Source organism: Tripterygium wilfordii, chromosome 2 (genome assembly GCF_013401445.1).
Source record: "Tripterygium wilfordii isolate XIE 37 chromosome 2, ASM1340144v1, whole genome shotgun sequence".
In the NCBI taxonomy this organism is placed as follows: domain Eukaryota; kingdom Viridiplantae; phylum Streptophyta; class Magnoliopsida; order Celastrales; family Celastraceae; genus Tripterygium; species Tripterygium wilfordii.
The window spans coordinates 642,486-662,973 of NC_052233.1; the positions used below are offsets into that span (position 1 = coordinate 642,486).

At 37.5% G+C, this 20,488-nt stretch overlaps 3 protein-coding genes and 1 long non-coding RNA gene across 6 annotated transcripts; 3 read left to right on the forward strand and 1 right to left on the reverse strand.

The window, feature by feature from the left end:
• Positions 1 to 2,861: 2,861 nt before the first annotated feature.
• LOC120005409 (protein DETOXIFICATION 46, chloroplastic-like) lies at positions 2,862 to 10,267 on the forward strand. The gene is made up of 14 exons (XM_038855037.1): positions 2,862 to 3,416; positions 3,604 to 3,698; positions 5,454 to 5,562; positions 5,738 to 5,793; positions 6,428 to 6,483; positions 6,976 to 7,114; positions 7,228 to 7,365; positions 7,446 to 7,514; positions 7,612 to 7,722; positions 7,969 to 8,097; positions 8,495 to 8,572; positions 9,470 to 9,541; positions 9,634 to 9,696; positions 9,779 to 10,267. Exons 1-14 carry the CDS (start codon positions 2,927 to 2,929, stop codon positions 9,878 to 9,880), a joined length of 1,707 nt encoding a protein of 568 aa, XP_038710965.1. The 5' UTR covers positions 2,862 to 2,926; the 3' UTR covers positions 9,881 to 10,267.
• Positions 3,708 to 4,961, forward strand: LOC120005417. Its single transcript, XR_005469809.1, has 2 exons — positions 3,708 to 4,502; positions 4,769 to 4,961. It is a non-coding gene; the product is annotated as an uncharacterized LOC120005417 (long non-coding RNA).
• Positions 10,268 to 11,526: 1,259 nt separating the features above from the next.
• LOC120007982 (protein DETOXIFICATION 46, chloroplastic-like) lies at positions 11,527 to 15,789 on the forward strand. Its single transcript, XM_038858481.1, has 14 exons — positions 11,527 to 12,178; positions 12,288 to 12,382; positions 12,552 to 12,660; positions 12,828 to 12,883; positions 13,170 to 13,225; positions 13,402 to 13,540; positions 13,687 to 13,824; positions 13,910 to 13,978; positions 14,074 to 14,184; positions 14,332 to 14,460; positions 14,545 to 14,622; positions 15,065 to 15,136; positions 15,266 to 15,328; positions 15,424 to 15,789. The coding sequence occupies exons 1-14, from the start codon at positions 11,731 to 11,733 to the stop codon at positions 15,526 to 15,528; spliced, it is 1,668 nt and encodes a 555-aa protein (XP_038714409.1). The 5' UTR covers positions 11,527 to 11,730; the 3' UTR covers positions 15,529 to 15,789.
• Positions 15,790 to 15,868: 79 nt separating this feature from the next.
• LOC120007991 (D-ribulose kinase) lies at positions 15,869 to 20,480 on the reverse strand. Of its 3 annotated transcripts, XM_038858493.1 has the most exons (9): positions 20,331 to 20,480; positions 20,004 to 20,236; positions 19,320 to 19,459; positions 18,972 to 19,224; positions 18,732 to 18,864; positions 18,044 to 18,132; positions 17,179 to 17,456; positions 16,430 to 16,499; positions 15,870 to 16,333 (listed from the first exon to the last, which is right to left on the reverse strand). In XM_038858493.1, exons 1-9 carry the CDS (start codon positions 20,413 to 20,415, stop codon positions 16,133 to 16,135), a joined length of 1,482 nt encoding a protein of 493 aa, XP_038714421.1. In that variant the 5' UTR covers positions 20,416 to 20,480; the 3' UTR covers positions 15,870 to 16,132. The 3 variants fall into 3 exon arrangements, with proteins under 3 accessions (XP_038714436.1, XP_038714421.1, XP_038714428.1); XM_038858508.1 differs by lacking the exon at positions 20,331 to 20,480 and having other exon boundaries at positions 15,869 to 16,333; positions 19,320 to 19,463; XM_038858500.1 differs by lacking the exon at positions 15,870 to 16,333 and having other exon boundaries at positions 16,460 to 16,586.
• Positions 20,481 to 20,488: the final 8 nt, after the last annotated feature.

Genomic DNA, 20,488 nt, shown 5'->3' on the forward strand with positions numbered 1-20,488 from the left:
CCTTATAAATTGTCCCCACCAATTGCCATATTTGTGGTGATCATGTTGAATGATTGCTCTAAAAATAGAAACTGAGAATATTTTGTTTTCATTATAAGAATATATAGGACCGAATGGACGCCCTCTAGTAGACAATCTACTGCAAGGTCTCTCCATCAATTCTATTTGAGTTACCAATTTTTTTTTAAAAAAATGCCTAAAAATGATAAATGCGACGCTAGGGAAAAAAAAAATTCGTTGACAAAAGATAAATACAAATATAAAGCATTTTTTTTACAATTGACTCAAACACCCATTTTGACTTGTTATTATTTTTTAATTTATTTTTTTTGTCTTAAAAATATATATATATATAATATTGATCTATACACTAAATGCTTTGCATTTACTATTTTTAATAATTATTTAAGCCTCAAATAGGCCCCCATCCCCATCCCCATCCCCTTCTCCTCTATTTAAAAAAAAACACACACACACAGAGTTTCACTGGTCAACATTTTCGTACGCTTTACAAAAGTGAGGCCAGCAGCTGCGTGGAAAACGTTTATTGCAGTTGCTATTTTAGTTATTTAGAGTAATGAGTTCTAGATGAGTTCTAGAAGCATTCCTAGAACCACAAAAGTTTTTCGCATTTATATATTGAATACTATTTGTTTGTTAGAAAAATATCTCAAATCTCTTACCCCATTCAAAACCCCCATCCATCTAGTGGTTACCAAAACCGTCTATGCTCCGATACAATGTTCTAATTTGAAGAAATTGAAAAGGGTGAGAAGTATGAGGAAAAAGTACGTAGAAGGAGGTGAGAGAGATTTTGGGTCCAATTCACTTGAGATATTATCCACAAGTTAGTTTTGTCATTCTAAAAAACGCTCAAGTGTTTGGTGGGCCCAAATTTATATGTGTGCAAGAAATATCAGTCCATAAACATCCTGCACAAAAGAAATTAAGCTCCCTTATTCATTTTTGCCCCCTTTTTTTTTAATAATAGTTATTTCATCAAGCATTAAATCTTATTGAAAGATAGTTCATGCAAAAGGAATAATAGAAAATGCTTAGTCGCTTCGGTGGCAAGGCGAATCTTGATATGTGTAGGTTAGACGCATATACCCGAGTTCGATTTTGTGCGTGAGAATTGAGATCATGGTGTCCCAAACCCATTTAAACCACATTTAGAAAAAAAAAAAAAAAAACCCCAATAACTACCAGTCTATTTCAATTTAAAATTATATTTTCGGTCCATTATGTAACAAGAGAGGTTAAATGAGTTAGTTATGTTGTTTATTGAAAGTGATTTGGCGGAATTGTTTTTATTACACCAACGTAATTAGTGATTTTGTATCTCAAAATACTAAAAAAATCATATTTAAGCTATATACGACATTTAACTTTTTTTAAGAAGGTCTCTCTTTTTTTTTATAGTTCGGTCAAAATCCCCAAAGATTTAGGTACGTCACTACTTGCTATTGTATTCATGATTGACCTGAAACATGTATTGGGACGTGCCATTTTTTCTGAAATTCACAATACACGAGTATGTCTCGGGGTGGACCTACTCTTGGGTGGATTCTCCATCAAACCCCAAAAAAATTTCTTAATTATCCAGTAGGAGACAAACTCGGTGACCAATATAATAAGAAGTATGACCAGCTGTATTGTATATAAAAAATCAGTAGATGCCACGAAAATGTTTTCTAATAAGTCGGTAGACAATTTTAATCAGTGGATCCACACTTACATCAAAATAAATAGAGTTAGACGGATCTCGCATTGGAGAATGGGCGAAGAGTCGGATGCAATAACAAAAATAACATGAGCAATCTCGAGTGAGTGAAATAATTGATTTGCAAGTAAATTGTTGATTTTCACCATTAGAGAGTGATTTGCAGAACTCCGAAAATCAACCAAATAACCAAACGTGCAAAACCAGTGAAGATGCCATATGACCACACTTTAGGCATGATCAGGAATCCAACCAACATCATCAAGTGCGTAAAATGCACCTGAAGTGTAAAGGCATCACTTCGCTTCAAAGCACAAAGGGAAAATGTCCATATTAAAAAAGTCCAAAATTGAGAAGATGGTTCACTATTCAGCTATAGGGCTTGAGAATTTCAAGTCCGATAATAAAAAAAAATCCATTTGGGCCTAAAATTGGGCCCATGTAACAAAGCCCACAAATTGAGAAAATAGGTCACGTTAAGTATTCACCAACGGGTATGGTTATGCTGAACTGCTGAAGGAGGTTTGTTATGTTGGTTGTGAATTTGAAATTGAAGTTACAAGGAGCTGTTTACACTCGAGATGAACGCGGTTGGTCATATTTTCGATATCAAAAAACGAGTTTTTATTTTTTATTTTTTTTTGCCCTCAATGAATTTCATTATTCCATTTATATTTTGACAAAAATAAATTTATCAAAAAAGAATGACATTGATGAAAAATACCCAATTTTGCTCTCACTTAACCACAATATTTCTTAACTCAACTCATCTCAATCGCATCGCTTCATCTCACTGCAAGAGTTCAAAACACAAGGCACCCCCAAACAGAATACCCTCAAACAGAATACAGAATACGCAAGCCAACGGTGCACAATTTTGTTACGTTTTTGCTTGAAGGGGTCCCAACTCCCAAGCCAACGGGTCATAATTATTTGTTCGTTTTATAAAATTTGTCCTCAAGAATGCGCTGGCTCTAATTAGACCACATGGACTTTGCCGTTACCTACACGGGCACGGCCCCTTTGATTGGGACGACAATACGGGCAACGAATTGTTAGGTAAAAGTAAAGTATGCAAATCCTACGGCTATAATTCAATTAAGTTAACGATACAAAGTGGCGAAGCCGCCACATCTCGACCAAATCTCGATTTCGCTCCTTTTGTTCCTTCTCAAAATTTTCTCATTCTCTCTCGAGGCAAACATGCAATTTAAAACCCTAATCCTTCCTTCTTCGATTCCTCTCTCAAATTCTAATTCCAGAGTCCTCTCTAAATCTTCCACACTCTTCAATCAATTGAACCGGAGACATATCTCGGCATTCCAAGCTCGCATTGATGTCTCTCGTTTACCTTCGAAGTTGCTCTCGTTCAAATCAAAACGTTACCGCGTTCCGCTTAGAAACAATTGTGGTAGCCCTAGTCACGAACTGGTTAGTGATAACCGGGAAATCGCGATTGAAAGTGACGGTACAGTTGAATTGATTTCATTGATCAAAGAGGGAGCACATGAAGAAGAAGAAATATTGGAGGTTAAGCCAAATGAGTTAGCGAATAAGAGCATATGGAATCAAGTGAAGGAGATTATGATGTTTACGGGACCCGCCACGGGACTTTGGATGTGTGGACCGTTGATGAGTCTCATTGACACCGCTGTTGTTGGTCAGGGAAGCTCAATTGAACTTGCTGCTTTAGGTACTGCAATGAAAAAAGTTATATTTGCTGTTATCATTGTTTTTAAATTCTGAGGAAATGTTAAAAGTTTATATGTGAAATAGTAAATTACTAATAGGTGCCAATGCAATGTATGAGATTATTTGATGCTTTTTTTTTTCTTTATAGCTGTGGATGAACATGTTGGATTATGCTTTTGAATGGGCAGGTCCTGCGACGGTTTTATGCGATTACATAAGTTATATGTTCATGTTCCTTTCTATTGCTACATCAAATTTGGTTGCTACTTCGCTTGCCAGACAGGTCAGTTCTTCCAAAATGTTAAATAGGGTGTTTGCTTTGACAGGTACTTAGATTTCTTTTTGGGTTCAAAAAGCTTTTTGCTCATACAGCCTTAACTGTATTTATAGGTAGATTATTATATGCGGTTTTGTTGGATTAAAGAAGAAACTGAACATTACTATAAAATTGGATTTGCTCTTACTTGGAAATGATCATTTTATCCAAGGACGCTCATGAATTATTTAAAAGTTAGCAAAAGCCTTTCTTGTACTGCAATCATTCAGACTCTGGGAAGAAACAGTAATGAAGTTAAAATGAGCATAATCACAATATATTGTTTTGAATGGAAATTATAATTTTATTTGAAAGGCATTAAGAAAGTACGGACAGGTATGCTAATGTTGTAAGAAGTGCTCTCCAGTCTCCACCGACCAGCAAAACAGAATAAGAGACAGACTATAAAACCATATGCTTTCAACATGGCTTATTATTGGGATTAAAGTGAAAACATAAACCAACTTCATCTTTTTAAGCTAGATAGGGATTTTCAAGATCATCAGTGAACTGGATTTTTTTTTCTCACTTGCGAAACCACAATGAAACACTTTCACAACTTGTGATTATATGAAAAGTGACATTTTTCAGTATAGGACAGGTGGGCTCCCTATGTCAAATAGCTTTGAGGGGGACTAGAATCAATGAGTTTGAGGCGGGTGGTAGGCTACCCTCATTCAAATTTGTGAAAAAGGGGACCTAAATATACTGTGGCTGAGCGGCTATTGATCCTGGCTTTTATTTCCACTTTCCATTAACTCTCTCATCAGGGTAAGAACTTCAAATGGATTTCTATGTAAGAAAAACATTTTCATTTTGGACCAAAGAAGTTTTTCATTTAGGGAACGATATCCTCGCAGCAGCTTAACTCTTGTGGGATTCAAAGAATAATTTAAGACTGTATTCCTTTATTGTGCTGGTTTTTTATTTTGTGATGTCGGGTGTTGGGGCAGCACCACAGAAGTACGCAAACAAAATGTCAGATATATTTGGGTTAATATCGTGCTTTGCACTCTCTTATCCTTGAATTTTTCCAGGCTAAGGTGATAATCTCAGCTGCTCGGCTTTACATTTGGTAATTCAGAGGGAGCACATGATCAAGTCTTTTCATGTCCTTAGTCATAGGCCTATTAGTGGAAGTCGCTGAATATCCCCAATTTTGAGGCTGGATTTAGAGCTCGTTCCAGCCATGAAATATGCCGAGGAACACAGCTTTTGGTGCAATGCAGGCAAGGCCGTGTAGATCTAGGCCACGGGCCCACAGCAAGAAACTTATACACTATCGTGTTCTTGTTTTTGTACTTTTTCTCGTTGATGTAACACATTGTTAATCAACATACTGACCTATCCCCCAACCCGACATACAGCCCACCCACAATGATAATAATTGTAGAATTTCTGACATCAGCGTTCATAGGTGATTTGATTCGTCTATTATAGCTTCTTTATAGAGATAGTAATGACTGTTGCTTAAGTGGGTACTTGGTGATGGTGCAATGTGTTGAAATGACGACTGGAGATATTAAATTGTTTATTTACTCTAATAGGATATGTTGCTACTTTATTCCCTTTTGATTGTTTATGTCTACCTAGGTCTTCATTTTTTAATTTTCCCTTTAAATTTGAACTATGGTGGATAGTTATTTGTCTAATAGATTCTTTCCCTCCCTAGCTTTTATGCATCCTGTGCCAAACTTTTATGAGTTCAAACTATTTGTGCAGGATAAAAATGAAGTGCAGCATCAAATATCTATACTGCTATTTCTTGCGTTGGCCTGTGGCTTCTTCATGCTATTGTTTACAAAATTTTTTGGTCCATGGATGTTAACTGGTAATTGACGTGTAGAATCTGATTTCTTACATTGTAAAAGAACTGAGTGCTCGATTATTTTTGGTATTCATTTCTTGTGCCTTCTAACCTACAAAAGACAAAAAGAATTTCTGAAACAGAAAGTTTTGCCAGGGCCAATTAAAGATGATTAATTTCCCACTTCTGCTTTTTTCAGCTTTTACGGGACCAAAGAATTTGGATATCGTACCTGCAGCAAATACTTATGTTCAGGTTCAATTTCTTCTCAATATTCAAATGTCATTTTAGAATTAAACAATGTTATTGTATTATTCATATGCTCGTGCATAAACTGTGTTTGTTGTTGTTAGATTAGATCGATCTTCACTTAAGGCTGTGCTTTTAATGAACAATAGCCAAGCAATGGCATGCCTTTGGAAAAAATTGTAAATCCAATTTGCAAAATAGAGAGGATAGGATATTATGAATCCCCTTTATATTTTCATGGGGTTGACCGCTTCACTTCACTTGCCTGGAGGGTCCCATATGCTTGTGACTTACCTTCAAGGCTTCGACTACAACTTGAGAGACACTTGTCTCCTGCACTGACATAGTTGACACTATTTGACCTACGAAGTACATCTTTTCCCTGCAACTGCTTTTCATGTGAGCCAATAGTTGCATAGAATTCTGGCTACACTTCTGGAGCACTTTTGTTCCTGGAATACGAAAGCCTATAACAGGTTCATGTTTTTTTGGGAATCACCAGGTGGAGGGGATTGTTTTTCTCCTTTACTATCATCACATATTCCCGGTTTTTAATTCAGCAGAAAGTTTTTCTTACTCAATTATTCTACACTTAATGTCAATCACATTGCCTATTGAACGGATTCTTTTCTGTTGGTAGATTCGAGGATTAGCATGGCCTGCAGTACTTGTTGGATGGGTTGCTCAAAGTGCCAGGTGCGATATCATTTAACCATCCTTTGTCTGCTGAGTGAGCTGGGACTGGGAGCATCGTTTCAATTCTTGACTTGGCTGTTTAATACTTATCAGCTATATTAAAGTTTTAAACTCCTCAACTATATTTGCTGAAGGCGCAGTAAGCCAGCACCGCAATTGTTTCCCCTAAGAAAGAGAAATTTCATCTCTAAGGAATTAAGGATATATGGTCTACCTCTCCACCTTTCCTTTCTGAAATTCTGAAATCACTTCCTAGTTGCAAATGAAGGTTTGCAAATTCATCTTTCACAACCTTACATTTGAATTTCTACCTTAAAGAGATTTTGACCTGAATGTTCCTTACCTGAACTGAAACTCATATTGGATTTTTTAATGTTAGCATCTTATTTTTACTGGGTAGATTTGCTATCAGGAGGTTATTTCTCACCATTGAACTTAAAGATCGGTTTTTACTTGATCTTTCTATTATGACATTCCTTTTTCTCTATCCAGCCTCGGCATGAAAGATCCGTGGGGACCTTTGAAGGCCTTGGCAGTTGCCAGTGCTATAAATGGCATTGGTGATGTGGTCCTGTGCAGTTTGTTAGGCTATGGTATTGCTGGTGCAGCATGGGCAACAATGGTTTCGCAGGTATGCTTAGTGAACATTTGAGTTCTTATCTCTTAAATATGGTTTCAGTTTATTTTTACTTTCAAGTATGCTTCCTTTATTTTTGTATTGCCACTCACCAGCGTAAGTTTTAGGTTGTTGCAGGTTATATGATGATTGAAGCTCTGAACAAGAAAGGATATAATGGATATGCGTTCTCTGTTCCTTCATCCAACGAGCTTCTCACAATATTTGGTCTTGCTGCTCCTGTGTTTCTAACAATGACAGCAAAGGTTAGATTCTCTTGATCTTATGGCTGCATCTGGTCTGATGGGGCTATTTCAATGCATCTGATATTTGCTAATGGTTTCAGGTGGCATTTTATACCCTCATCATATATTTTGCTACATCTATGGGTACACATACTGTTGCTGCTCATCAGGTTACTTCAACTTGTACATTGGGTTAAAGTCTTCTATGGTTTAGCTTTCTACCTGCCAAAACTGATGCTTGCTTTGGCAACTCACCATTTCCTCTAGGTTATGCTACAAACATATAGCATGAGTACAGTGTGGGGTGAGCCTCTCTCTCAAACTGCACAATCGTTTATGCCTGAGTTGCTATATGGTGCAAATCGAAGCTTGGAAAAGGTTAGTACATATATATTAGCTGGCACTGCAGTCATTAAATCTTGCATTCATTGTTTGCCACCAAATTCATGTGACAACTGAAAAGTTTTAATCTGTGTTGTTAGGGTTGCCACTTGTAAGAAACTCACGACCCTCTTGCCTTCTACAGTCTACCCTCATTTCTTCATATGGAATTTCAGATTTAAATATCTTCATGAAGTTTTATTGGTTTGAAGTTTTCTGATGAAATGTCGATGACTTAAACAGGCTAGAATGTTGCTAAAGTCACTAGTGATGATTGGAGCTACACTGGGATTGGCATTAGGCATCATTGGAACATCTGTTCCTTGGTTGTTCCCCTATATCTTTACACCTGATCAGAAGGTCATACAAGAGGTTAGTTATTTTTTGAAGAGTAGCATACCTCAGTTTCTTCTTTCCTTTATTGTCAGCAGGAAATGGGTCAGATGGATTGTATTGCTCTATTGTAAACACTGTCAATATGTTATTAGATCACAGAATGTCACCACTATTTCAATAGTCGGGCAAGTGGAAGTTTAGTCCCAAGTCTAACCCTCTGAAATAATTGTAGATAGAAAAGTAGCATCTTTTTGGTCATTTTGTTGATGGAAATTTGAATTAATTTTAAGTATCTAATGGATGTCAATATCATATTGATTTATCTGTACTCTATGGGATGATCATATATTTTAATGATCTTTTCGAAGTTTGCTGTGTGGATGTTACAATGCTGACCTTTTGATACTATTACAATATTCTTATGTCCATACAGATGCACAAAGTGTTGATACCGTACTTTCTTGCATTGGTTGTGACACCCAGCACTCATAGCCTTGAGGGAACATTGCTGGTATGTTAAGTTAGACTTCAGTTCAAATGTTCAGTTAAACAACTTATTTCTATGAGCCATTTATTTTGGACCAAATTTTAGTGAAAATGTTATTATAATGCCTAAGCTAATGTTTTCCTAGAAGTCATCCTCAGTCTGTTGCTATTTTTATCATGGATTTTGCTTGAATATGAAGTTGGAGTATAGGTTGTTTTTGTGCGGTCTTAAATTTTCTTTTCTCATGATTAATACCCATGGCCTAATTTAGCTGGTTGTACAGAGATTTAAGATGTAAGGAAAGGTAGTGCGAGTGTAATTTAAGATGATTTCATGCTTCCTGGGTTAGATAGCCAAATCCCAACGGATATACACATTACATTTCTGAAACATAGTTCTCTTCTTTCCTTGTTTATCAAGGTCGAAAAGGCGAAAACAGAACAAATTCCTGGCTGATGAGCCAAAATGTTTGCTGGATCTATTTTGTGTTGTACTATTGTTTATAATTTCAAAGTTTGTCCCTTGATTTGATGGATTGTGTTAAGCAAATGTGAGTGCCTTGATGGCTAGTTTTCTGTTTGAGGCCTATCAAAGGACAGCTTCATTTACAACGTTCATGCTACACTTTGCACTGCCTTCCACAGCAAGACCCTTTTTACACAAATAATTAATTGGAAACAGAAAATTTCCCATAAAGGCCCCCTATAAACCGCGTTTCAATTGATTTCAGTAGATTTGTTTGGCAAGAATTATGATATTAGTAAAGAGAATCCCAATCTTTTTTGTAAAAATAGTCCAGTTGACAATGGTGATAGATCCAAGGCTTCATATGTTAGAATGACGCACTCGTGAAGGAATGTATGCCAAGTCATAGTTTTACTTTGTACATTACAGCATGAACTTAACTGTTCATTCGTGCAGGCTGGACGAGATCTTAAATTTATTAGCTTGTCAATGAGTGGATGCTTTGCGTTTGGTGCTCTTGTCCTCATGGTAGAATCTAATATCCCAGTCTCTAGTTTTCAATACTTTTTTTAATAGATTTCTATTTGTCAACGTGTTCTAATGCCCTTTTTGGTTTCCAGTTTGTTAGCAGCAGAGGTTATGGTTTGGCAGGCTGCTGGTTTGCACTTGTCGGATTTCAATGGGTAAGGCTGACATCTGTAGCCCTTATATAGGCAGCCTATGTGTATTTTTGGTAATTTTAATGCACAAATTATGACCTTCCAGGCCCGATTCTCCCTTTCACTCACGCGCCTTCTGTCTCCTGACGGCATTCTTTATTCTGAAGATTTGAGCCGGGATAAAAATGAGAAACTGAGAGCAGTGTAGTCTAGAGAATCTCAAGGGCTCCCATGTATCAACTTCAGACCAGAATTCGAACGAAGCAATTGTAGTCTTAAGGATTTCCCGTCCATCAACCATCATGCTTCTCTCCAACGTGTTAAAAGTAAAATTACTGAAGATACTGTGTACTTGTCGTAGCTGCTGATGACGAGATTGTATCATTCTTTGATGCCTTGGTGAGGGTACATAAGAAGTAATCCCCACCTTGGGGCTGTGATAAGTTTTGAAATTCACAGCTAATGGCATTTGTAATTGCTGTTTACCAGGAGGTTACAAACTGTGTAAAAACGCATTAAGTTTGTAGGAGTACAGAGAAATTAGGGAAAAGCTTGTACCATTTGGTGAGTGGTTCACTGTTTCTCCTTGTGGATACACTCTTGGTAGTGGACCTTGTAATATTTAGCATCAAAAGATCTGTAAGCAAATTCAAAGCATGGGGATCACTCATCAGCATTAGTTGAACAAAATTGCAGATTTAAGCTTAGTATCGGTGGCGACAACCACCTGTAGGAAATGATGGATGAGAAATCATAGGTCTCGATCGATGATAAATTACGTGTTTTCCGGAACATAGAAAAACAAGCCTGAAAACACTCTATTTTTCAGGCTCGATTTTCCTCTCTTCAATGACTTCTTTCCCGTAATGGTATACTATTCTCCAAAGAGTTGAACCATTTTAACAGGGTATTGAGCGAATCTCTGCACACATTATCTGCAAGAAACTATTTGTTCGTGAGATTCACAAAATCCCCCGACGACCGAAGTGTATGGATTGAACCCCCAAATAGCATATGTGACTGGAACAGCTCTTTATTGTGTTAATACTTGTATTTCACATTAATCAGCCAGTTAGGTGTAATGTTATTAAAACCGTGCCGGACATCAGCCGGGGCAAAGGATTAGGTCATTGGTTAAAACAGTGTGTCATCGTCATTGGTTTTCGTCACCCTTACAGTTAGGCGTAAGCCACCGATGTGATTTATAAATAAAAATCAAATCACTCTCAATTAATCAAGAGAGTCATTTTAAAGGACAAAACTGCCTAGACATTAAGGATAATACATTTTTCCAATTATATTTTCCGCGTCACTAGTGACATAATAATTCTTTTAGTTATATTGCCCGCGTCGCCAGTGGAGCTTCACTAGGATTGGTTTGGGGTTCTGGCTCTCCGGTCAAAAAGCGAAATCCAACTACTATTTTGTCCTGCAATCTCTGTGCATTTATTGAATTATGCTTGATTCACTGTTGCTATTTATGGATCTTGTTATGGCTGCTCTGGTTACCCACCTATGACTACCTGCTCTGATCACAAGTTGCTTTTCAGGCAAGTTTTCTTTTCCTTTTCTATATCCAAACTAATTGGGTTTACAATTTAGGTTTACCTTTTATCACAATTCATACAGAGGAAATAAATTTTTGTGCGCACAAACTTGATCGCTCGAATTTAGAGGTAGAACAACTATCCAAATCACAAACTTGTATAGAAATTGTTCTCCAATACCAAAAAATTGTTTTCGTTTATCATCTTCAAGTTGGCATCTTGTAGAATAGTTTTACTAGCATACAAAAAAATAAAAACTAAAATCCCATCCCCAATTGTGTCAGTCAATCATGGTCCTACATCAAGACAGAAATAGAAAAAAAAGTAAGAGTTCCTACACGTTAAACCTTGGCGGCCATTATTGAAACTCATAATAATGCAGCCACCATGACCAACCAATCAAGCACGGAGCTTCATTTCTTTCTGCTCCAACCCCATAGCTGCTTTCCTGTCTATAAATTCTGTTATTTATTTGTTCTTATTACCCTCTTTGTTTTTCAGAGCTAAGAAAATGCATATCAAAACCCTTGTTCGCCCAATTCACACTCCACTTAAAAACCCACATCTTAAAAGGATCACCAATTCTTCTACTTTCATCAAGCCATATTTTGCACCTAATTTCAATGACTTTTCTTTGCCTCCACTCTTGAAAACTTGGACTCCAAAAGCTGGGTCTGTAACAGCTTGCATTGGCCACGGCCAGGAGCTGATTGACATTGTTAGTGTAAATGACGAAAGCAATGATTCATTACCATCATTTAGGGAAGAAAAAGAAGAGAAGAAAGTAGGAATTGAGGTTAAGGGAGAGAACTTAGTGAATCAGAACATATGGAATCAAATGAAAGAGATTGTGATGTTTACTGGGCCTGCCACAGGTTTATGGATTTGTGGGCCATTGATGAGTCTTATTGATACTGTGGTCATTGGACAGGGGAGCTCCATTGAGCTTGCTGCTTTAGGTACTTATTTTTCTGGGTTTTTTGGCTAAGTTTATTTTTTGTGGCTATTGCAAATGTAGGCTGTCTGATATACTCTTAATTAGTTGAATTCTGACTTTTGGATATGCAGGTCCAGGGACGGTTCTCTGTGATTATATGAGTTATACTTTCATGTTTTTGTCGATAGCTACTTCGAATATGGTTGCCACTTCCCTTGCCACCAAGGTTAGTTTCCAAAACCCATTTTGATGAGCGGCTGGTGCAAGCCTTTATTTTGATATGAGATGTGTGTGTGAGTGAAAGTTTTTCGTTTTACTTCTGTTATTTTGTTGGGGAGGGGTGTGGAGATTTTGATATCTGTTCCACATTTTTTGACTACGCTATATCGATGCAGGATAAAAATGAAGTACAACATCAAATATCTATATTGCTCTTTGTTGGATTGACTGCTGGGTTGTTGATGCTTTTGTTCACAAGTTTATTTGGTTCACAGGCACTGACTGGTAAGAGAATTGTGGAAATTTCTGATAATTTTTCTGAATATTTGACTACTATTCAGGATTCAGACATGACAATGTGAATCATGGAAATAAGTAAAAATTTAGTAGAGTTTATTTAGCAGGATATTGTATTTACTATTCTTTTTTTTTTCTTCCCTTTTCGTCATCAGCTTTTATAGGGCCAAAGAATGTCCATCTTTTACCTGCGGCGAACTCGTATGTTCAGGTTCGTTATCATTGTATATTTTTGTCGCTGGTTTCAGTGAATAGTTGAAGTTGTTCCTGACATTTTATGCGCTCTTCTCATTGTTACTGGTAAGTATTCGAACACAATTACGATGCAAAAAGATGAAGGTGTAAATGTTCTTTCATTATCAGCTTTTTTGTCCCCTGATCTCTTGAAAGCCAAGATTTCTTCTCACCCTTGTACATTGGTGTTCCCCTTTGTCATGTAAATGCCAATTTATTTATTTGACCTAAATTAGCTGTTTAAGGAACCTTTCTTCTTGTAGATTCGAGGCTTGGCATGGCCTGCGGTTCTTGTTGGATGGGTTGCTCAAAGTGCAAGGTGGGAATTCCTTCCCAAGTATCATCTGCTTCATCTATGGCAGCACTTTAGTCCAGTTGTTTAATACTTGGTTATTAACATGTGATTGTATCTAATTGTTAGTTATATGAGTCATGCTGTCGATGAAGTCATATTTATTGATATTTGTGTTCTGCTTTGGTCTTTCTCTTTCCCAGCCTTGGCATGAAAGACCCCTGGGGACCTTTGAAGGCTTTGGTTGTTGCCAGTGCAATTAATATCACTGGTGATATTGTTCTCTGCTGTGTGTTAGGCTATGGTATTGCTGGTGCAGCGTGGGCAACGATGGCATCACAGGTACGCTGAATGAGCATTTGCTTTTATCATGTACCGATTAAGATACGGGTTGTCTTCTCCTGACATTTGTTTCATCATTTCTTTATCATGTCGTGAACCAGTACCTACTTGTGTTATTTTTAGTTTACTAAACAGTAACATTCCAGGTTGTTTCAGCTTTCATGATGATTAATAGTCTTAACAAGAGAGGATATAATCCATATGCAATCTCCATTCCATCTCCTGATGATCTGCTGACGATATTTGGACTTGCTGCTCCAGTGTTTGTAACTATGATGTCAAAGGTTGTTGCAAATCTTGATTCTATAGACTTAACTGCTGAAGTTTTAATTTTCCTCTGCATCTGATCTGTTTATATGTATGTTTTAGGTGGCTTTCTTTGCTCTCGTTATATATTTTGCTACATCGATGGGCACTCTCCCTGTGGCTGCTCACCAGGTTACTCTAGCTGACTCTTGTAAATTTGTAATTCTTAGCCGATTCCTTTTCTTCTACTGCTTCTTATCTTTATAGCTGATTGTCGTTTACTTTAGGTCATGATTCAAACATTCCATATGATTGGTATGTGGGGCGAGCCTCTCTCTCAAACCTCACTATCATTTATGCCTGAGTTGATGTACGGAATCAATCGAAATATGGCAAAGGTTGGCAATTCTTTTGGTATTTGGTATGAATCCATGGTATTTTACAGTTACTTCTCTTTCTTTCTTTACAGAATATGTATCTTTGTTGTGTTTTTTGAGTTTTGCGTTTATGGCAAAAGTGTTTCTGATATCTATGGTTTCCAACAGGCTCAAATGCTACTAAAGTCACTCGTTATTATCGGAGCTATCCTTGGTTTGATCTTAGGGGCAATTGGAACTTCTGTTCCTTGGTTGTTCCCAAATTTCTACACATCTGATCTGAATGTTATAAGAGAGGTAGTTTCCTCATGTTAAGATTAATGAAGTACCTTTAGTCCCATTTCCTTTGTGTGCTGATACTCATATCTTGTTCCCAAACAGATGCACAAGGTGCTAGTTCCTTTCTTTCTTGCAGTAGCTGTGACACCCTGCACGGTTACCCTCGAAGGAACATTGCTGGTAGGTTTGGATAAACTTCACCTTTTCACAATTCCATTACTATTTTTGTGTCATTCATGATATGTTGCTTCGCTAAGCGATGCGATCTTACGGAGGGAGGGGGGACAAAATTTTTGGAAAAATCATAAATGTGTAGTATTTAACGTAACGAATCCATCGGCATTTTTTGTTCGAAACAAAAAATCAAATTTATCCGCAATCGGGCATGACGATCTTAGATCGTTAGATATAAACTCAAAATATTTAACATTTCAATCATGATGAATTTGATTTTTTGTTTCGAACAAAAAATATATCATTGGATTCGTTCACGCTAAATACTATACATTTATGATTTTTCGAAACTTTTCCAAAATATTTAGTGCACCACCTGTGCATAATGCACAGGTCCTCCCCGGATTCCTTATGAAACACTCAAGATGTTATCAATTCATTTGTGCAGGCTGGTAGAGATCTCAAATTCATTAGCATGTCCATGAGTGGATGTTTTTCTTTGGCTGCATTCGTGTTGCTGGTAAGGATCTGGATTTTTTTTTTCTTTCACTTGTATGGTATGTTATTCTAATTTATCCGATTTTCCATGCATTAGCAACGATTAAAGGAAATAAGGAATCCTTCTTGTGTTTGTTTTTCTTGCTATCAGATTGTGAGCAGCAGAGGATATGGTTTGCCAGGTTGTTGGTATGCAATTTTAGGATTTCAATGGGTAAGGCCTAGCATCTCCAGCACTGTACAACTAGCTTGCAGAACAAAAAAAATCCTTCTGATTAACTTGATTGAAAATCTTTTCCCATTTTTCAGGCTCGATTTTTCCTCGCTCTCCAACGTCTTCTTTCGCCTAATGGCATACTCTTCTCTGAAGGTTTGGACCCTTATCAACTAGAGAAGAAGCTGAAAGCTAATTAGTTTCAAGATGGTCGACAAGATTAGAGATAAAAGATCACTTGATGCATTTTAAGCAACAGACAATTATGTCCCAACCGTGGAAAACCTAGTTGTTGCAGACTTATGCCTCTCTGCCATAAGCGCAAGATCGTTGTAATTGTATATCTAAACAAGGGTTTGGAACTAATTGTCCAAAGAACAAATAGTTGTGAACAAGATTTGTAGCCTGTAGATTGAATGCAATTCATATAATTCAATGAACTAGTAGTTCTGCAACAAGTTATCTGGCCAGATCCATGTTTCTGGATTCAAAAACTCTCTCTAAGAGGCATTTGTATTCTTTGGACAAAATGTCAATGGTATGTATGGAAACAAACAATAATATTTCTGAGAATGCCGAGGCGGAGCGGCAACTACATATAAAATTAAAGTGAACATAAGAAGAAGGTCTTACCTAGGAAAAAAACCTTATGAATATAACATTCAAAAAAGTGTACACATGGTGTATGTGCAACTACATTTAAAATTTAAAGTGATCAGCCCCTAGTTGGGTTGATGATCCCCACACTGCCTGCCCATGTCCGTGACGAACTAATATTCAGATCGATCTCATTTGCTTTTCAGTTTATATCCTGCTGGTAGCGCCCTTCAAGGCCAATAACCCAGCTCCATAGGCAGCCTCTGTCTGAGCAGCCCTGCTCACAGGCAAACCGAGCACCCTCTCTCGTATCTTAGTCCAGTTCTCATTTTTGGCACCACCACCAGCAGTGAACACTTCATCAACTGGTGTGGCTCCGAGGTCCTTCAATAACTGGTATGCCTTTGCCTGAAAAGCAAGCAAATGTATGTGTTAATATCATATGTTGTGTGTGTTTTTTGACAATGTGAAAAACTATCAATGCAGAGTGTCTAAGCTCTTTACCTCTATGCGCGCAATAGATTCTAAAATACCGTGCAAGTATTCAACGTCATTTGCAGGGCGTGGATGTAACCTTCATAAGAATGTCAAGTAACTGGTAAGTCATAATTGTTCATGAACACGAGCAAGCCTGCTTGTTTGCATTCTGTAGAAAATTATGCCAGCAGCAAAACGGAACAAGTTCAATCATAAATCCAACAGATTTTGGTAGACTATTCAAAACGAATTTTCATGTAGTCAACTAAAGGGTCTCCATTTTTTTTTTCTGTCTAAACCTAGAATGACAAAACAAAATGCAGACTTGAATATTGCCTCCATATCGGTAGACAAGAAGGCGAATGAAAAACTTTGCATTTCATGGTAACCCATCCACTCTACATTTCATGCAGACCATCAGCAAAATTTTGTTTAATTCCTCATTTTTCTTTTTACTTTCTGCGTTCATTTGTTCAATTATATGAGACATGCCCATTGTCCGCCAAAGTTACCAGTTACCACCTTTCTCACTCACCCAATCGCCTATTAGCTTCTCATGATATGAATGTAGGTAACTAATGAGACGGGTGCCCATAGATAATGTGCCATAAGTCTAGTTTTGTGGAGGGAAATAAACAATTGCAATCAACTTCTAAATCTTCATACACAAATTACTCATTACGCTTCTAACATCATAACCGGACATCCAAAATACCATAATGAACCTCTCAGACCTCTTACCATTTACCAATCACTTCAAGTCTTAGATTATGTACCTGGGAACCATCTTAGGGTCTTGCACAGGAAATCTCTCACCTACAGACTGCAAAGGATAGTAGTCAAAAGGAGAGACGTCCATCGGATTGATCTTTTCACTCAATTTCTCTAATTGCTCATCTGTAAAAATTTGTCTAAGAACTGCTCCACCAGTATTAGAAGCACCTCCAACAAGCCATTTATCATCAAGCCGATGACTATACACCCCATATCGGGCGTCCTCAATCCTAATGGTGCTCAGTAATTTAATAGCAAGTGTTGAGCCTAAAGATGTGACCTGCATGGACATTGAAATTATCTGATTAAACAAGTTATAGAAAATTGTTCAGAAATCAAAACAGAGCCACAGTAAATACATTAGAGCCTGGCCTCTAAACAAAATTAATTAGAGCCTGAAGTGACCAAGCCAAAGAGTAACACAACAAATGCAATGACCCAGGCAAGTTCCATAATATTTTTCTGCAAAGTTTCCGAATTTTACATTTACACAAGAAATTATGCACATGTACAAAGTTGCAACATCAGCACTCCAACATGGAAGGTTGAGCTAGGAAGTAAAAAAGGGAGGCCGAAGAAAGAAACTTCTGAATAAAGATATAATGAAAAAATTTGACGAGGATCAATGTAATGGACCTCAGAAATTCGGAATTGCCGGTTTGATGATTGATTGACTTCTATTAGTCAGGAAATGCACTTAAGGTGTCAAGACTCAAGAGTCAGAATTTCAATCAATGGAATAAAAGGGATTGAACATCATATGCCTGCATGTATGGCAAGCCATGAGAGTACATCTCATGCTATAACAGATGAATTCCCTTCAAGTTTTATTCTGGACGAAGAAGAAAAGTGCTATTATATTCTCACCGCTTTCCCAGTTTGTGTAGCCCGTGCTGCGAGAAAGGCGGCTATGCTATCAGTGGTCCCCGTGCACACAACACATTCCTCTGAAAAACCTGCAGGGACGTTTGCCAGTAAACTAGTGGTTTCACAAACTGAAAGGCAGATAGTGAGGAGCAGTTACTAAAAATAATATCCTAATTAGAAATGACTTACTTGGAGCTAAATTCAGTTCTATAACAACACTATTACTCTATAAGAGCTCAGTGAAACTATCAGCTGTAGCTAAATCTAATAATGGGCTGCTGCCAACCAGGGCATGCCCCCCTTAATGAGATATTTCCATATGAAACATTATTCTATCAAAAAAAAAGTTCACTATGCGGCCAACATCACAAATCACAATCATAATATGGAATTAAAAAGTTTGTTTGAAGTGATGAAACTTCAACATAGTTTAAATACAAGTTAATAATCGACAGAAACAAGGAAAGCTCTTCCATTCTGGATTCTTTAAATACATCAATTTCTCTGTTGATGTAAAGGCAAAAACTTCAGTCCACTGAAGTCTCCATTTAAACTTGATATGGCATGAAAACCTCCACAATTTGACAAGTTCTTCACTGATACTCGAGCAAAGAAAAATTAAACTAACAAATAAGACCTTTGTGCTATATTGCTTCCTTACTAGGGCACTTGCAGTAGGAGTACATACCAAATTGTGCTCTGATATCCTCTTTTAAGGAACCAATCGAAGTTCCAGGAGCTTTAACTGAAGGCAAAAGCTGTGAATATGGCTGAGAGAGTAACCAGGGTGGATAAGAGTCAACTTCAGGATCATAGCCAACCTGTCAATACAAGAGAGTGATCAATTATTAAATACTTCTGCAGATACAACATGTGATGATTGAACAATGGGATTAAAACCCAATTAGTAAAGATGACTAGATAGCACCTTCAAAGCATTGTTGTAATCAGTCAACCCAAGTTTGCCATGAAGAAGCCACAACAACCAATCTGATTGATGTAACAACTGAGCGGAACTTTTCTTTGGATTGTCAGTGTACCACCAAGATACAAGCTTGCACAGTGTAGAGGAACCAGAGCAGACTGTATGATTTGCAGGAGCGATAGACTTAACAATTGGTAAAGCATCAGGACAACTCTCATTGTAGAGGAAGGGTCTGCATAATGGTTCTCCCGTGTTGCTGCAGCAACAAATTCAGTTGCACACTTCAAATCCAGTGTTGACATGACTAGGAAAACAAGCCAGTTATAAGCAATTAATTTTGATGGTATCTACCCGTCTAGAATGATAGTAGTTGCAGAAGTACCATCAATAGAAATAGAAGCAACAAGTGGGCGTAGATGAACTGGAACATCTTCTAGCAGCGAGAAAAGTGTGGTTTTCCATGACCACACCCAATCCATTGTTTCACCACTCTTTCTAGACAAGAGAAACAAAATTAACAGTTCTATTTGCCGGTGAAAGTTGAAATTAACAAACGAGTGTTATAATTTCATTTGCAAGGCCAATCATGCTCTTTCGTGACTTCAAAAGGAAAAAACACTCCGGTGTTTTACCTGGCACAATTTTTTACAATCTGATGCAGAGTTTCACAAGAGGATGCCAATGAGATGCAGAAACAATGTTGATGGACAATTTTTTACATCATATTGAGATTCAGTCTGTATAGTAATGCAGATAACTCCATTGATGGACGCTCTCACATTTCTTAGCATTCAAAATCATTTAATGTCCAAGCAAATTAGCTATTAACGTAGATAATAGCTAGAAGGTTAAATTAAGAGAAAAAGAAAACATAACATTACAGGCGCACACCAACTGTTTACATCAATGCCTAACTGGCACCTATGATTCCAATTTCAATCAAACAAAACTATAATTTCATCCAAACATAAACAATTATTAGCAGTATCAATTGCAGCTAACAATGCAGGCATGAAGTTAAAGAACGTTGGTTACCATAACACGTGGATACTCTCGCTTTCCTTCAGCATGAATGTCCCCTTCATTGTCAATGAGAGCGAACCTCGCTCCAGATGTACCAAAGTCCATTCCAAGATAAAGCCTATTCCCTTCTTTTAGACCAATTTCTCTCTGGCTACCTCCATTGCTGGCAAAAACCATCGTTCTTGACCTCGAGGGGTTATGTAACTTGGTCTTCGGAAACCACCACGGCGAGGAACTCACACTGCCTACGACATCAAAGCCAGCTCAAAAAAAATCAAATATAGAGTAACTACAGCTTTGACAGTGTGAATGTGGAGGGAGAGAGTCAGACAGAGATACCTGGATTTGGAGACGGGGAGAGTACAAATGAGAAACCAAGTCTGGGATGGCTGATCGTGATGGACATGCTTGAGAGTGAGGCCATCTCTACTCCTCGACTCGCCTTGGATAAGGTGAACCACAGGATTTTTTTAGTCTAGTAGTGTTGGAAATCTGGT

What these genes read in the sequence shown, in the direction of transcription:
- LOC120005409 (XM_038855037.1), top strand. Translation starts at nt 2,927, where the DNA reads ATGCAATTTAAAACCCTAATCCTTCCTTCTTCGATTCCTCTCTCAAAT. An exon ending in TGGTCCATGGATGTTAACTG is followed by an intron (nt 5,563 to 5,737) that starts GTAATTGACGTG and finishes TGCTTTTTTCAG; the next exon opens with CTTTTACGGGACCAAAGAAT. An exon ending in ATCAGAAGGTCATACAAGAG is followed by an intron (nt 8,098 to 8,494) that starts GTTAGTTATTTT and finishes ATGTCCATACAG; the next exon opens with ATGCACAAAGTGTTGATACC.
- LOC120007982 (XM_038858481.1), top strand. Translation starts at nt 11,731, where the DNA reads ATGCATATCAAAACCCTTGTTCGCCCAATTCACACTCCACTTAAAAAC. An exon ending in CCACTTCCCTTGCCACCAAG is followed by an intron (nt 12,383 to 12,551) that starts GTTAGTTTCCAA and finishes ATATCGATGCAG; the next exon opens with GATAAAAATGAAGTACAACA. An exon ending in CCCTCGAAGGAACATTGCTG is followed by an intron (nt 14,623 to 15,064) that starts GTAGGTTTGGAT and finishes TCATTTGTGCAG; the next exon opens with GCTGGTAGAGATCTCAAATT.
- LOC120007991 (XM_038858493.1), bottom strand. Translation starts at nt 20,415, where the DNA reads ATGGCCTCACTCTCAAGCATGTCCATCACGATCAGCCATCCCAGACTT. An exon ending in GGATATCAGAGCACAATTTG is followed by an intron (nt 18,133 to 18,731) that starts GTATGTACTCCT and finishes ACGTCCCTGCAG; the next exon opens with GTTTTTCAGAGGAATGTGTT. An exon ending in CTACACAAACTGGGAAAGCG is followed by an intron (nt 17,457 to 18,043) that starts GTGAGAATATAA and finishes ATGTCCATGCAG; the next exon opens with GTCACATCTTTAGGCTCAAC.